Source organism: Sinocyclocheilus grahami, unplaced genomic scaffold (assembly GCF_001515645.1).
Source record: "Sinocyclocheilus grahami isolate Dianchi unplaced genomic scaffold, SAMN03320097.WGS_v1.1 scaffold97.1, whole genome shotgun sequence".
NCBI classification, from domain to species: domain Eukaryota; kingdom Metazoa; phylum Chordata; class Actinopteri; order Cypriniformes; family Cyprinidae; genus Sinocyclocheilus; species Sinocyclocheilus grahami.
The window spans coordinates 919,161-933,496 of record NW_015505276.1 but is presented as its reverse complement, the minus strand read 5'-3'; the positions used below and the strand labels follow the sequence as shown (position 1 = coordinate 933,496).

General features: G+C 40.8%; 1 protein-coding gene across 1 annotated transcript in view; it reads left to right on the top strand.

Moving 5' to 3' along the window:
* LOC107587984 (collagen alpha-1(XI) chain-like) overlaps positions 1-13,232 on the top strand; it is a 51,132-nt gene extending 37,900 nt beyond the window's left edge. Inside the window, exons 32-58 of the mRNA XM_016275968.1 lie at positions 156-209; positions 302-409; positions 511-618; positions 699-752; positions 844-897; positions 986-1,093; positions 1,469-1,522; positions 3,483-3,536; positions 4,436-4,489; positions 4,674-4,727; positions 4,814-4,921; positions 4,993-5,046; positions 5,143-5,196; positions 5,283-5,336; positions 5,418-5,471; positions 5,564-5,671; positions 5,816-5,869; positions 6,019-6,072; positions 6,382-6,489; positions 6,915-6,968; positions 7,138-7,173; positions 7,443-7,496; positions 7,576-7,885; positions 8,609-8,721; positions 8,840-8,908; positions 9,512-9,745; positions 11,609-13,232. Of these exons, the coding sequence (XP_016131454.1) occupies positions 156-209; positions 302-409; positions 511-618; positions 699-752; positions 844-897; positions 986-1,093; positions 1,469-1,522; positions 3,483-3,536; positions 4,436-4,489; positions 4,674-4,727; positions 4,814-4,921; positions 4,993-5,046; positions 5,143-5,196; positions 5,283-5,336; positions 5,418-5,471; positions 5,564-5,671; positions 5,816-5,869; positions 6,019-6,072; positions 6,382-6,489; positions 6,915-6,968; positions 7,138-7,173; positions 7,443-7,496; positions 7,576-7,885; positions 8,609-8,721; positions 8,840-8,908; positions 9,512-9,745; positions 11,609-11,755 (2,367 nt within the window). The 3' untranslated portion in view covers positions 11,756-13,232. The remainder of the gene's footprint in view (positions 1-155; positions 210-301; positions 410-510; positions 619-698; positions 753-843; positions 898-985; positions 1,094-1,468; positions 1,523-3,482; positions 3,537-4,435; positions 4,490-4,673; positions 4,728-4,813; positions 4,922-4,992; positions 5,047-5,142; positions 5,197-5,282; positions 5,337-5,417; positions 5,472-5,563; positions 5,672-5,815; positions 5,870-6,018; positions 6,073-6,381; positions 6,490-6,914; positions 6,969-7,137; positions 7,174-7,442; positions 7,497-7,575; positions 7,886-8,608; positions 8,722-8,839; positions 8,909-9,511; positions 9,746-11,608) is intronic.
* Positions 13,233-14,336: the final 1,104 nt, after the last annotated feature.

Here is a 14,336-nt window from a genome sequence, read left to right as displayed (position 1 = left end):
ATTCCTACTGTGACGGCTGTTGTCTTTACATAAGTGACAACTATTTCAATATGAAAGCAGGCTTTTTACAAATAGGCAGATGGCTAATGCTGTAGGATTTTTTGAAATCTTTATCATTTAATCATCTTTACTGTCTTGCATTTATGTTTTATTAGGGTACTGCAGGTTTGAAGGGTGGGGAGGGCCCCCCTGGTGTTGCAGGACCAATAGTAAGTGTTTTTTCCATTGTCCTTTTTCCTCTTTTGTGTTTTACTCTATATACTTCCCCTAACTAAAATGTTGCATTCCTTTGTCTGTCCAGGGTGCCACAGGAGAAAGAGGACCCGCTGGACCTGCAGGTGTCATTGGTCAGCCTGGCCGTACGGGAGGTGTCGGCCCCCCTGGACCAATGGGAGAGAAGGGCGAGCCGGTGAGTGTCGACAGGATATTTTACTCTGTGAAATGAGAAGATTTACTACTGTGCTAGAGTAGCTTTAAGAGTAATGTCCAATTACCTCTGTTCCTCTTCAGGGTGAGAAAGGTTCAATTGGTCCTGCTGGGCGAGATGGAGAACAAGGGCCTGTGGGATTACCTGGTCCTGCAGGGTCGCCTGGTCCACCTGGAGAGGACGGAGATAAGGTACAGCTTTGACTCATTTTTCAGAAGTTGCTCATGCTTGTGTGCTCATACTGCTTGTTCTTTATGGGCATGTTTTTCAGGGGGAGACAGGAGGACCAGGACAGAAAGGCAGCAAAGGAGACAAGGGAGAGGGGGTTAGTATCTCTATCTTGTCATAAGTGCTGAATATTACATACACTTTCTTTAGAGGTATGTATCACCATATCTCTGTAATTTATCTCACAGGGTCCCCCAGGGCCGCCTGGGAGCCAAGGACCTCCTGGACAGCCAGGATCACCAGTATGTATGAGTGTGGTGTGTGTGACCCAATGTGAGGGTGATTGGAATTCTTTGTGTGTTCACAGTCCAGCGCTGATGTCTCTTTCAGGGTCTGGATGGAGAGCCAGGGCCCCGGGGACAGCAAGGAATGTACGGCCCTAAAGGAGATGAAGGTTCTCATGGTTTTAAAGGGGCAACTGGACCACCAGGGTTGCAGGTACAGCATATGCCACATACATATGACTTTTCGGACCATCTTTCCGCAGTGTGACTCTAGAGTTAAACCAAACAAAACCTATGAAATCAAAGTTGGGGGCTATAAAAATACAACCAATAACAGAAGGTTGTTGGTTTTGTGAACATTTTTGCAAATAGACTGCCATTTTTAAGTCTGCGTCACTGAGTTGTTACATGTTGAGCATTCTGTCAGTTCCAGATGTCCTTATTTATTGACTGCATGCATGAATGCACTGTTTGCAAAATCTTAGTTCATCTATATCCAGATGGGTCATAGTTTTCACCGTTCATTGAGGGGGTTAATCCACATTCATTTCGAAACTGTATGACTCTAAATGTAAATGTGTTTATTTAGGGAATGCCAGGACCCCCTGGAGAGAAGGGAGAGAGTGGCCATGTTGGAGCTATGGTAAGATGTGCATTTCATAAACTCCTCGTATTAATTTTTTGGCTATAGTATAAGTTTTTAGCCTGTGTAATACCCCTAAATGCTACACATTGCATGCAGCAAGTTTGGGAAAAATTCAGTATTAAAAAAAAAATCTCTTTTCCAGTTGTTGAGTTGGATTTTTTAATTGAATTTGTCACACCCCACAGGAGGATTATTCGGATTTGAACTGATCATAGTTGAGTTGAAGTGTTCTTCCACCTTGTTCTGTTAAATGGTCAGAAAAGAAAAAGTATATGAAGAGTTCAGATGCAAAAGCCTGTAAGTGCCATTTGAAATTTTCTTCTAAAATGAGCATTTTTATTAGGCTGCTCCTATGTGAAGGTTCAGTAATTTCACTTTAATGGCAATGAATAGGTTCTCTTCATTGCCATTACAGTGAAATGACTGAACATAAACATAGAAGCCTGAGAAAAATGCTCATTTTAGAAGAAAATTTCAAGTGGCACTTACAGACATTTTGCTTCTGAACTCTTCATATATAAATTTTAAAAATAACTAATTTCTTAACACCCAGCTCTACAATTGAGGCATTTGAGGAAGTTCAACAGTGCGTACTGATATAGAGACATTTTTCTATTTATTTTAATACTACCCTTAATACAAATTAAAATTCTGCATCTGATGTGCTACCTCAGTTCAAATTCAAAAACTGCAAATATAGAAATGGACATTTTAAATTCTCCAAAAGAAAGGAAATTCAGAAGTACTTCTACACACAAGTGGTCCCAAACCGGAATGATTACTGAAATCATGTCACTTGTCAAAGAGAAGAGTGCTGTTGCTTTGCTAAGCCAGTGGTTCCCAAACTTGTTCCTGGAGCCTCAAGCACAACTCACATTTACACATTTATTACATTAACATAAAATAGTAGTTTGTGGTACAAACTTGTTCATGAAAAACAATCATTCACTCGAGTATCCCATTAAGTCAGTCCAACGTTCCAAACCCGCACAGCATTTCTCTTAACAGGACTGTGTTTGTAGGATGAGAGTCAGTAGAGAACTATCATACAGTGAAAGATGAGGAAACCGTGAGAGAAGCCGTGTGAGACTAGGGCATCATTCATGTGTGTGAGTGTATAAGTGTCAGACCCGTGTGAGCCGAGAGTGACAGAAGAGAGAGAGTGATGCTGGTTCTGAAGTGGAAGGCAGCGTGACAGCTGCTAATCAGATTACCGTGAGCCTGGGCTGTCTAATGAGCGCACTCCTTTGTGACAGTCTTCTCCCGGCTCCGTAAACCATGAAGGAATGCAAAACAAGATTCTCAACGGTTCCACACACTTGCACGATTAGATGAAGTGCATCAAAACCAGGCAAAAACAAAGCCACAAGACCTCACTGGGAACATCTCATCCATAAGTGAATGCCGTGGATCATGGGATTTCCAGGCCCTAATGCATTGCCACTGAATTTCCCATTTTCGCTGTACCAGTTTGTGTTAAGCCTCTGTGATGGATTCTGGAGAGTGGGGTATTGTATATTTTTGAGACTACACACTCAGCCTTGGCGTTGATCCTCGCTGTAGTCTATCCAGCTGAATGCTTCATGCAGCACTAATATCTCTCGGTGGAGACCGCGTGCGGCGTGCTAGCAACGGTTTTGGCCAGTTTGATTAATGGCTCATGTTCCGCCCTCCGCAGCAATAAGAGGTATGCCTCAGGAGTTGAGAATTCATGCAGTGTAACCAGAGAATGGAGAAGGGAGATGGTCCTCATTAAAACGCAGACACAGCACACAGAGAGGGAATCAGCACTGCTCGTAATAGCCTGTCACCACCATGCCAGAGATGTACAAAAAAACACAGCTCTGGCACAGAGAAAGGTGCTGATTGTGTACAAGAAGAGGAGGAGAGAGAGCGAAAGAGAGAGTACATGTCTAATGATATGTGGGAATTGCTTAATCTTTATGCTTGTCATCAGGGCCCTCCAGGACAACATGGCCCGCGTGGCCCCCAGGGACCCATTGGGGGAGAGGTAAATGTCTTTGTGTTTTCCTTCCTGTCTATCAACCTCCTGTGCAGTAGGGTTCAAGTGCAGGACAGTAGATTAGCACTGATTAGGGACTGTTGTCCCAGTACTACTGAGACATAATGAGGAATATTTGTTTCACGACTCCAAAGAACCTGTTCCGTGTATCAACACTCTGCCGTACCGCAGATGAAAACCCCCCCAGGCTGTTATGAGATCACATACGACACCTCATTTCTCTTTCCTCAGACTTTCATCCCCCCATATCTCTTTCTGCCCACACTCTGCTGATTTTGAGCGTTAAATTATTAACAAGAAGTGGGATATGATCCTTCTGCAAGAGTTATATTTACTTCTCTATGAATGATTAAGGAATATTAGACTATCATCCCGGAGAGGGAGTTATATTTACCTCTATTAATGGCTGCCTTTGAACATCTCCCATGTGTTAATAATTGAAAAGTGAGAGAACCAAGACAGACGCGGCAGTGACCCGTACTCCAGCACTCTCACAGAGCGGGAGAGGGGGAAGAGTTGTGCACCGGGGCTCATTGTGGCCATCGTATGAAAAGCAGCCAGTAAGCATGTGCTGGTCATCTATTTGGCTTCATGTGTGCACCTCACTTAAAGGCACTCAGCAGAGAGACTCCAGAGACCAGGGCAGCCACTTCAGTTTAGACTCATTCGAGATATTCACACTCAGCCACTGCAGCCATAAACGCCTCAGCCAGGAGAAGGCTGAACAATATGGCGTTTTAGCTTAATAAAATATGATTGCATATACACAGAGACCATGCTCGGTAGTCTGTAATCTCATCACTATAATGTCAACAGTCTGCAAGTAGAGGAGACAACCTTGCATGCATTATGTATGAAACTGACTCAGTTTTGTTCTGTGTGGCAAGGGTCCTCAGGGCATGCCGGGCGGAGTGGGCCAGCCAGGAATGGTGGGAGAAAAGGTAGACCTCTCTCTCACTGTGTATATGTACAAGTGTTTTTGTGATTTATGGGGGAGGTTGTGTTTATTTGGTGGAGGGTGCTGCCTCTGTAACTACGTAAACATGTAAGCCTAAGTATGATGGATGGTCGCTTTCTTTCTTTTTGCTTTCTTCTCTTTGTCGGTCTCTTTTGCTCTCTATCTAGGGTGAGGATGGAGAAGCAGGGAATCCAGGAAATGTGGGCGAAACTGGCCCCCCTGTAAGTCATTTCTTCCTGTTACCTCTTTTCTCATTAGTCTTTGATCCCCCATGTATCACTAAGCACCCTGTTACTTTAATGTCAAGGGAGACAAAGGTGAAGTGGGCGAGAAGGGTGATACTGGCTCCCCTGGGGCTGCAGGACCCCCAGGAATCAGAGGCACACCTGGATCAGATGGACCCAAAGGACACCTAGTGAGTAACTATTCCCATAGTTAAAACTGTCAGGATATTTTTACTCTGACACCATCCATTTTCCTCAATAGGGTCCCCTTGGATTTCCTGGAGATGCGGGACCCCCAGGAGAGCCAGGTGCTAATGTAAGTGCAGCAACACCTGCATCAATTCAAGCTTCAAGATTGATCCATTTTGATGGTAATTTCACATGGTGATTTGAATATAATTTGTGGTTGTAGGGTATTGATGGTGGCCCAGGAGCTAAAGGGGATAATGGCGAACCTGGCAAAGCTGTAAGTAGAGTATTCAAGCACTTAGAGATATCGATGTAATGATACTTTTGTGAAACTAATTCAAGTAAATATTCTGTTTTGAACAGGGACCCCCAGGAGCCTCAGGAGAGCCTGGCCCTCCAGGGCCACCTGGAAGGAGGGTGAGATTCGATTGTTTACTGAATGAATCCCATACTATAAAAAAAACTCTGTAATCTAATCACTAGTCTCCTTCTACACAGGGTCATGTAGGCCCTGAGGGAAAAGAAGGGAAACAGGGAAAAAAGGGGGCAAAGGTGAGTCTTTTATAATAAATCTTTATGTAAACTCTCGTATATAGCATGGCGTAGTTTTACACAAGGACAACTGTCATGTTTATCTTCTTTAGGGTTCTGCTGGTGCCGAGGGTCCAATGGGAAAAACAGGGCCTGTTGGACCACAGGGACACCCTGGAAACCCTGGTCCAGAGGGTTTGCGTGGGATTCCAGGCTCTGCTGTGAGTCTAAGCACATCTATGTTACAGTATACCAATCTGCTATTGATAGCAGATATCGAACAACGTGACTTACCCACTCTTATTACTGATATCTCTGACCGCTTAATATATCTTGAACTTACTACTCTGCTTGGTCCTTTCAAGGGGGAGCAAGGGTTAAATGGGCCCCCAGGGCAAACGGGACCCCCAGGACCTATGGTAGGGTTTTCACCACTTCTTTCTCTCCCATATCGATCTACAACTGTATCAAATGCTGCTCTAAGAAAAGAAGACAAATTATTTTGGGCTTGTAGCAAATTCTGCTTCAAAATGAAATTGAACTTTGTGACTGGCTTTGCTTTATATAGGGTCCAGCTGGATTACCAGGACTGAAAGGAGATCCCGGCATTAAAGGAGATAAGGTATGAGAGCATCATAAACACTCGACACTGTGAGGTATGATACTCGACTGCATCATAGATGTGCTAGTTTCACATAAGCTCATTTCACATAACCCAAACAATACAGCTTGAGAGAGCTGGGAACATAACTGAACAGCTTGAAACCAATGATTACATCTCTCACTAAAGCCAAGCATAAAACTCTCAAAGCATAACTTCCCGGCACTGTGCTCATTGTGAAATATTGTGAAGTCCTTGTGTTTGCGAAATTATGGCATGTGGTAACTGTAATGGCTCAGTGCACTAGTCTAGCTCTGCTGTTCTTTGTAGGGTCATGTTGGGCTGATTGGACTGATTGGACCTCCAGGAGAGATGGGAGAGAAAGGAGATCGAGGCCTGCCGGGAAATCAGGGAGTACAAGGCTCTAAAGGAGATGGTGTATGTATACATCTCTGCTATTATAAACATTTTTACTATATAGTATATTAGCATTAGATTTATGGCCTTTGTTGGAGTTTTATTAAAATGTATGTAGAAATAGAGTAGGCAACTCAAGTACATCACAAATTCGCTGAGCACATGCTAAGACAATTTAAAAAGTTGGAATGTTTCATGAGAAATGTTTAATAAAAAATGGATTTTGAGTTATAATTTTCTTGTATGACCAATATCTTAGAAAGTTAGGATGCATTTGAATTTAATACCTATTTTGTCTATTGATGGGCAAATGTTAGCATGAATGACCAGTAGCCACCATAGAGATTACAATGTAAATATATTAGAATAATGTTACACATACCCCCTTAACTACCTTTAATAATGATGGTCTTAAAGAAAATGTTATTTTGATTTCTTGATAATAGGGTGTTGGTGGTCCCCCAGGCCCGACTGGTCCACCTGGACCCCCTGGGTTGTTTGTGAGTTGCCATTTTTATATGCATTCCTTTTTCTCACACAATTTATCGATTATCTCTTAGTTTCATAGTGGAACAACAACTACTTTTAAAGGTACCTGTTAGGTTTAAATTTATTTGCGGAATCATATTGCCTGTTTTTCATTACTTTTATTCTCTTTCTCACTGGTAGGGTGCAATAGGTGAGAAGGGATCTAAAGGAGACCAGGTCGGTATATATATTTTTCATTGCAATCTTGTTTTTCAGCCTCTCTCTGTTTATATGGTATTTTGTTTGTTTTGATCTGAGCTTTTGCTTCTGTTGTGAAACCTGAGTGAAAGACATTGTCAGTGCCTGAGTTGCATCCTGCTGCTGTAACTTGGATAATCCCTCTGAACGAATCGCCATATGAAGCACTGAGTTGGCAGGGGCCTTTGAGGGTAGTGCCAATTTTAGGGATGCCTGAGTAAAATGTTTCTGTTTCTCTCACCCCGAAGGGAGCCATCGGTGCAAGAGGAGATCCAGGACCTGCTGGCCCAACTGGACCACCTGTAGGCCATCATAATGTCTCCTTAATATTCTGTCTGTTTCTGTTTTCCTGTCTCCTCATGTCTCACTCTGTTTCTCTAGGGCCCACCAGCCACTATGATCGAGCCTCTGCCATTCAGAGAGGGACGTAAAAAGCGAAGGAGACACTCAAACCGACAAGGACTCGGAGCCAGGGCAGAGAGCGAAGACGAGGAAGCAGTCCAGCTCAACATGGAGGATTTCCTACAGGCAGACGAGTCTCTGGATGACCCAGAAGGCATGGAGGAGGTGTTCGCTTCACTCAACTCAATGAAAACAGAGGTGGAGCTCATGAGAAAACCACTCGGGACCTTCGAGAGTCCTGCCCGCACATGCAAGGAGCTGATGTTGTGTCATCCAGAATACAAAGATGGTGAGGAATTTTACACACATTTCCCATTAGTTAATTAATTTCTTCCATGGGATGAATTCTCTAAGAATACCTGCTGTGGCCGTCTTGGTTTATTTGCACATGCTGCCTGTTCACTGAAGGAATTATGCAAATAGGTAACAGCGCACAATTTGCAATTTGCACAGTGCAGTTCTCTATCAAGCAGGTCAGTTCAGAGTCTTTGGTTGTAAAAGATGCTTCAGACTACCACAATCTGACAAACTTCAATGGAACTATATAGAATCACTACATTCCACCAGATACCTGAATAAGCTTTTAAAAATGCAGAACGTGGAAATTAGAAATGGCGCTTATTGTAGTTTCTTTGAATTTATGCATTGGCATACAGTTTGTCAGTTCATGCTTGTCTGGGAATCGAGCCCATGACCTTGGTGTTGCGAGTGCCATACTCTACTGTTTGAGCTACAGGGACGTCTTCTTTTTCATGCAATACATTTTGATTCTACTTCAATTTAAATTCAGGAATTGAATTGTAATTTAAAAAGAATTCTCAATTTTGAACGCTACATGACCTTGGCAAATAGCACTAGCAGTATCTTTAATGATTCTAATTTACATAGAAAAGAACTGTGTTTGTGCTCTTTGTGTGTTTAATACTGAAAGCGACTATTTAGGGAATTTGCCCCATGTTATTCTCCCCAGCTAAATGAGTATTTAAAAACTATGCAATCCACCCCCTCTTAGGTGAATATTGGATTGACCCAAACCAAGGCTGCCATCGAGACTCCATTAAGGTTTTCTGCAACTTCACTGCGGAGGGGGAGACCTGTCTGCACCCTGATAAACGATTTGAAATGGTGACTCTCAAACCGTACTCACGTACACTACACACGTCTTCCTGCAGTCTCAGTTCAACAGGCCTTCTGGAGTCTGAAGAAAAACACGTCTGATCTGTCTTCTCATCTCTCAATACAGGTGAAGCTGGCCGCCTGGAACAAAGAAAAACCGGGCAGTTGGTACAGCCAGTACCGAAAGGGCAAACAGGTGCTTTTCCCTTCAAATGTTTTTCTTTCATCTTTTTAACTCTCTGAGTGTCAACATGCATGCAGCACCAAGTTTGAATCTAGACACCTTTTTTTTTCATTTTTTTTTTTCACATTTTGCCTAAAAATTATTTTTGTCACCCCACAGTTTGTTAGAAACATACTGCCTGATGCAATAAATAGACCAGTTGTTATATAGAATTTTTACTCTCAAATTAACTGCGAAACAATCAACCGAGATGCATCACTCAATGGGTGTGTGTCTTTGATAAAAATAAAAAATAAATGGTATGTCTGGTCTAGAAAAGGGATATGACGGAATTTATACGTGGCTCTATCTGAAACGCCTCGGGCCAAACTCTCTTGAGTGCACGCTAGCGACCTCCATCCGTCTTGACTCATTAAATGATGCTTGAGACTAACAGCTAAAGCCTGTTTCACTCGGAGCTCATTCGCAGACAGATGTCACTCTTTCCTGCCTTCATTAGAAATAAAACCAAGGAGGGGTGAGCAAGTTTGTATGGATGTCATGCAATAAATATGTCTAAAGAACTGTCTTTGATTAAGCTGAGTGCTCCTTACCCATGATTCCCCATTGCTGCAGTTCTCCTACATTGACACTGATGGAAATCCAGTTCCTGTGGTCCAGCTGACCTTCCTGAAGCTCCTCAGTGCCACAGCTATGCAGACCTTCACCTATAGCTGCCAGAACTCTGTCGGCTGGTACGACGTGACGAGCCACAGCCATCAATTTGCCATACGGTTCCGTGGAAGCAATGACGAGGAGATGACGCAAGCCAAATCACCCTTTATCACAGCACTGTATGATGGTTGTCAGGTGAGGAGATTTCTATTTATGAAATTAACATAAGCAGCTTTTGGTTTTGATATTGAGCTGCACTGCAGTTCAAATAAGAACTAAAATCTGTAGCAAAAGATTTCTATTTCAAATAAATGCTGTTGCACAACTGTTTTCAACTGATAATAATGAGATATGTTTCTTGAGATGCAAATCAGCATAGAATAATTTCCGAAGGATCATGTGACACTCAAGACTGGAGTAATGATGCTGAAAATTCATTTACCATCACAGGAATAAATTATATCTTAAAATGTTACAATAGAAAACAGTTTTTAAAACAAAAGTAATATTAATGCTATGATATTTCTGTTTTTTACTGTATTTTTGCTCAAATAAATATAGCCTTGTAAAGCATAGGATATTTCTTTCTAAAAAATCTTATAGACCCAAAACATTTGAATAATATAAATAGTATTTAAATAGTATAAACACTGTATGCAGTGTTTTAGTTTGTCAGGCAACCAGTTTGTCCACAGGTTAGTGAATAACACCCTCAAACATAGTGCAATTTTTTAAATAGAAATCAGGCATGTAAAAGTAAAAACTACAAATATTTGGCTACCCAGCAAATGAGCTATACTGTATGCATCTTTTATTTCTCAAGTATACATTTGACCACATTGGTAGTGTGACATAAGCCCCTTTCACACAGTAATACCAATAAATTGCCATAAAATTACAGGAACGACTTTACCGGTAATTTAAAAAATGTGCTGTTCACACAGGCAACAACGTTCCATCTTTTTCCGGAAAAAATTAATTAAAATTACTGGTAAATTCTGTGACATCATTAAACGGAAATGACCTCTAAACAACTGCGCCTCCTGCGTTGTGTTTGTAAACATGGAGGGGTAAACGCGATCAGTGTTTTTGTTGATGTTTTAATTTTTGTGTCAAACATTTACATTCATGCAGCGCTTTTGGCCCAGAGACATCACGACTTCAAACCGAACAACGCAGCGCAGAGTAAATCTGCATCAGAATGTTATGATTGGCTCAGAGCCGTTAAATTTTGAATTTCAGCGGCTTTGGATCGGCCCAGAGTGGACGTCTTACGTCAGCACGTTCTGAACTCATACGTTCTCATACTGGTAATCTTCATTCTGCGTTTACACACAGCATCATTCCGGCAATTTACTTGCAATGTTACAACTTCTCATACCGGTAAATTGCCGGAACGAATTTACCGATATTTTTGAAAAGGTCCTATTCACACATGATCTCTTTACAGCAATTTACTGGTAATTTTCCAGTAAATTCTTTATTTGTGAAAGGGGCTATAGACTTAACATATTTTTTCGATAGTTACTGTACTTATTCCATTCAAAATAAATGAACATATTTTATTTGCAGGGTTTAAATCTGCATATCCTTTCACGAAAAGCATCTGTGCACGAATCCCGAGTTAAATCAACAGTCCTAATCCATTGATCATGACGGAAATCGAAAGAAGGCCAAACCTCCACCAATGTTTTTGCTACTTTAAAGGAAGTGCTAATCTAAAGCAGCTCTTTTCTGGGGTGCCTAAAGAACCTGGTTATGCCGTCGTCGTGTGTTTGTTTGTAAACAGTAATTTTGTCTGTATGGAAGTATTAGTTTAACAATTCTTTAGGAGTTTAATGAATCACCAAATTAGCCTTCCGTCAGCGGAGAATGGGGAGCTAAAAACAATCAGAACACGCTAATTCTAAAATAGCACCCAAATACGCCTATTTTAGCAGGAGTTTAATTCTTTATCCAGCAGAAGAACCTCACAGGGATACACTCAGCAATTCACCCCAGAGCAAAAATACACTATAAATGCCTTCTTTCAGCTCACGTTTTATTTTCTTCCCACAGACACATAAGGGTCAGGAGAGGACCGTGCTGCAGATTGACTCTCCGCGATCCGAGCTTCTTCCGGTCATAGATGTGGCAGTATCAGACTTTGGGAATAACAACCAGAAGTTTGGCTTCCATGTTGGACCAGTGTGTTTTAATGGCTAACACAGAGCGCCTCATCACAGAACTCACCAGCTAAAGCAATGAGGCCACGAATGCTATTTATTACGCAAGTGTAGACGGTGGGGTTGGTGGCATGTTTCCAAATTACTTTTGAACATCTGGTGAGTTGCAAAAGCCCAAAAATCCATGGTGGCTACGCAAGGATGCCAACCAGGACAAACTAAGCACATTTATCAAAGGGAAGTCTTTTTTTATCTAATTTTCTGTCTGTCTTTATACTGTACTCACCTGTGGATTAAATTATGAGGCGTGACCCACTAGAGATCTCAGAACTGCTCTGGCTGAAAAACAAATACATCATTTGTCTGTCATCTGTGCCACAGATCGTTTTAGCCCGTAGCATATATGTTGAATTTACAGCCTGTGACTGGGATCTCATATTTGTTTGTCTCATTTGATAGCGATGATTTGAAATTAATTTTCCACTTGAGGGATCAGCTTTGACATTGAAGAGCAAATATTTCTCAGACCCATGTTCCTGCCTTGACTGCAATGTGATGCCAACTGAGGCAAAGTTATACCTCTTTACTAGTTTGACAAGAAAACCTGTCGCATCAAACTTGCAGTGTTACTCATCTTTAATCAGTGCACACTCATACATAAACAATGTTAAATAAGGCCCGAGCTTTTCAAAACACAAAGCAGTTTATGTGCATGACTCAAATGGAGCCCAGCTGCTTATTAATATGTAAAGTAGTCCGCTCACTTAAGCTGCTTGTCTTGTTAGTAGGCAGCCTAGTGTGTTTGCCTGTCAGTGATCCATGTTTCCATGGTGCTAGACTATCAACCTTTGCTCCGCACAGCTGAATTGCTTCATATATGTATGTGGTAATGAATGAAAAACACTGTGTCGGATTGAGAGAGGGGTGTCATACGAGCATTACACTGAAGACTGACTAAATTATCCTTCTTTTTTATGTAAACACATTCATATTTGAAATTGTGATTACCATGTTCCTGATCATCAACCTCAGAGTATTGTGTGCTGTGTATGTGTGTTGATATGTCTTGTTTGTTGTGTGTTCCCACTGTGGTGCTAAAAAGATTTGTTTAGTTTTTTTGCTATGTGTAATGATAATTTGTTGTCTCAGGGGCAGAGGTAGGAAAAGGGAAGACATCTGTGGTGCTTAATACTAATGGAGGGAGATAAACACTCTCAGAAAAAAAGTGCTGTAATATACAGCCAATATGGTGCAAAATACATTTGTAAAAGCAGGCATGCCAATGATGTAAAGCTGATATGTATATAATATATTGGCAATTTATATAGACGTACACAAAAATGCTGAGAATAAATGCATTTTACACAATGTTTACTCCTAAAATTTAAAAAAAGAGAAAAGGAAACTTCCAAATATGTTCATTGAGCAATGGCGATCAATTTTACACTATATTTTCTCAATTTGAAAAAAAAACAAACCCCAACTGAAAACCGAAACGGATTATTTTTAATATTAACTATACGCTGCAAAAATATACAGTATTTTTGTCTGCTTTTCCAGTACATGACATACCATGTTTTGTTCATCCTTTTTTTTTTTAACTAAGCAAGTTTTGGTAAAAATAAATTAGAAAAATAATCTTGTTTGAGTTGTTATTTTTCTGACCCCATTGTCAGATATTTTTTAGTTTTAAACATTAACTCAATTAATTTTGTTTTCCTCAGAAAACAAGACTTATGTCATTCTGCAAGTAAATTGATCTTGATTTAAGAATTTTTCGATATTTGTACTAGTAAGCAAGGCAAAAATACAGACTAAGACAAGGATGTTTTTTTATTTGGAACTGACATAAAGCAAACTATTAAATCTGTTAAACGGCACATTAAATTAAACACATTTTACAATTTATTTACAAATATTAAAACTAAAAATATTTATTATCTGTTGACGGGTTGCTAGATTTGAAACTACATAATGTGGAACAACCAAATTTGTTAATTGGACAATCCCAGAATGGATAAATATTAATTGGCCTGGTTGCTATGTCTAGTATCCTTATTCCTAAACTAAGTTCAGTCCTGCCCATCCTGACCTCTGAACCCTCCTTTGTATATTGTCTGTGCTATTAATTTTACATAGTGTACAGTTATTCTAAAGTATGAATGATAATACTAATCTGTTGCCTGACAGTTGTATTTGTGAAAAAGTGAGCGAATTAAAAAATGCTTTTCTTTTAAGGAAACCTTTTCATTGTCTTCGGAGTGCAAGCAATTTTTCGGGTTCTGAGGCGAGTGTCTTTTTGGAGAGGATCAGAGGCAATGTGATGTCTTCTGTAAAGGCAACAGACAAGCATGTCTCTTCATTAGCCGCAGCTACATTCTCTCGCTCTCTCTGCACTTGTAATCAACATCACTTCCTACCTCGCAGATGTAATCAACTCTGATTCACTCCCCAGTTCATTTATTTCAATTAACTTTTGTTTCCTTCCCCAGGAGAGGAACCACGAGGAGAAGGGGAAGCAGACAGTCCTGTGTGCGTAAATAATGAAATGGCTTTGGATTAAAAAGTGAGCCAAGGACAGTTAACCATATCTGCGGAGGGACACAATGAAATAGGGGAGG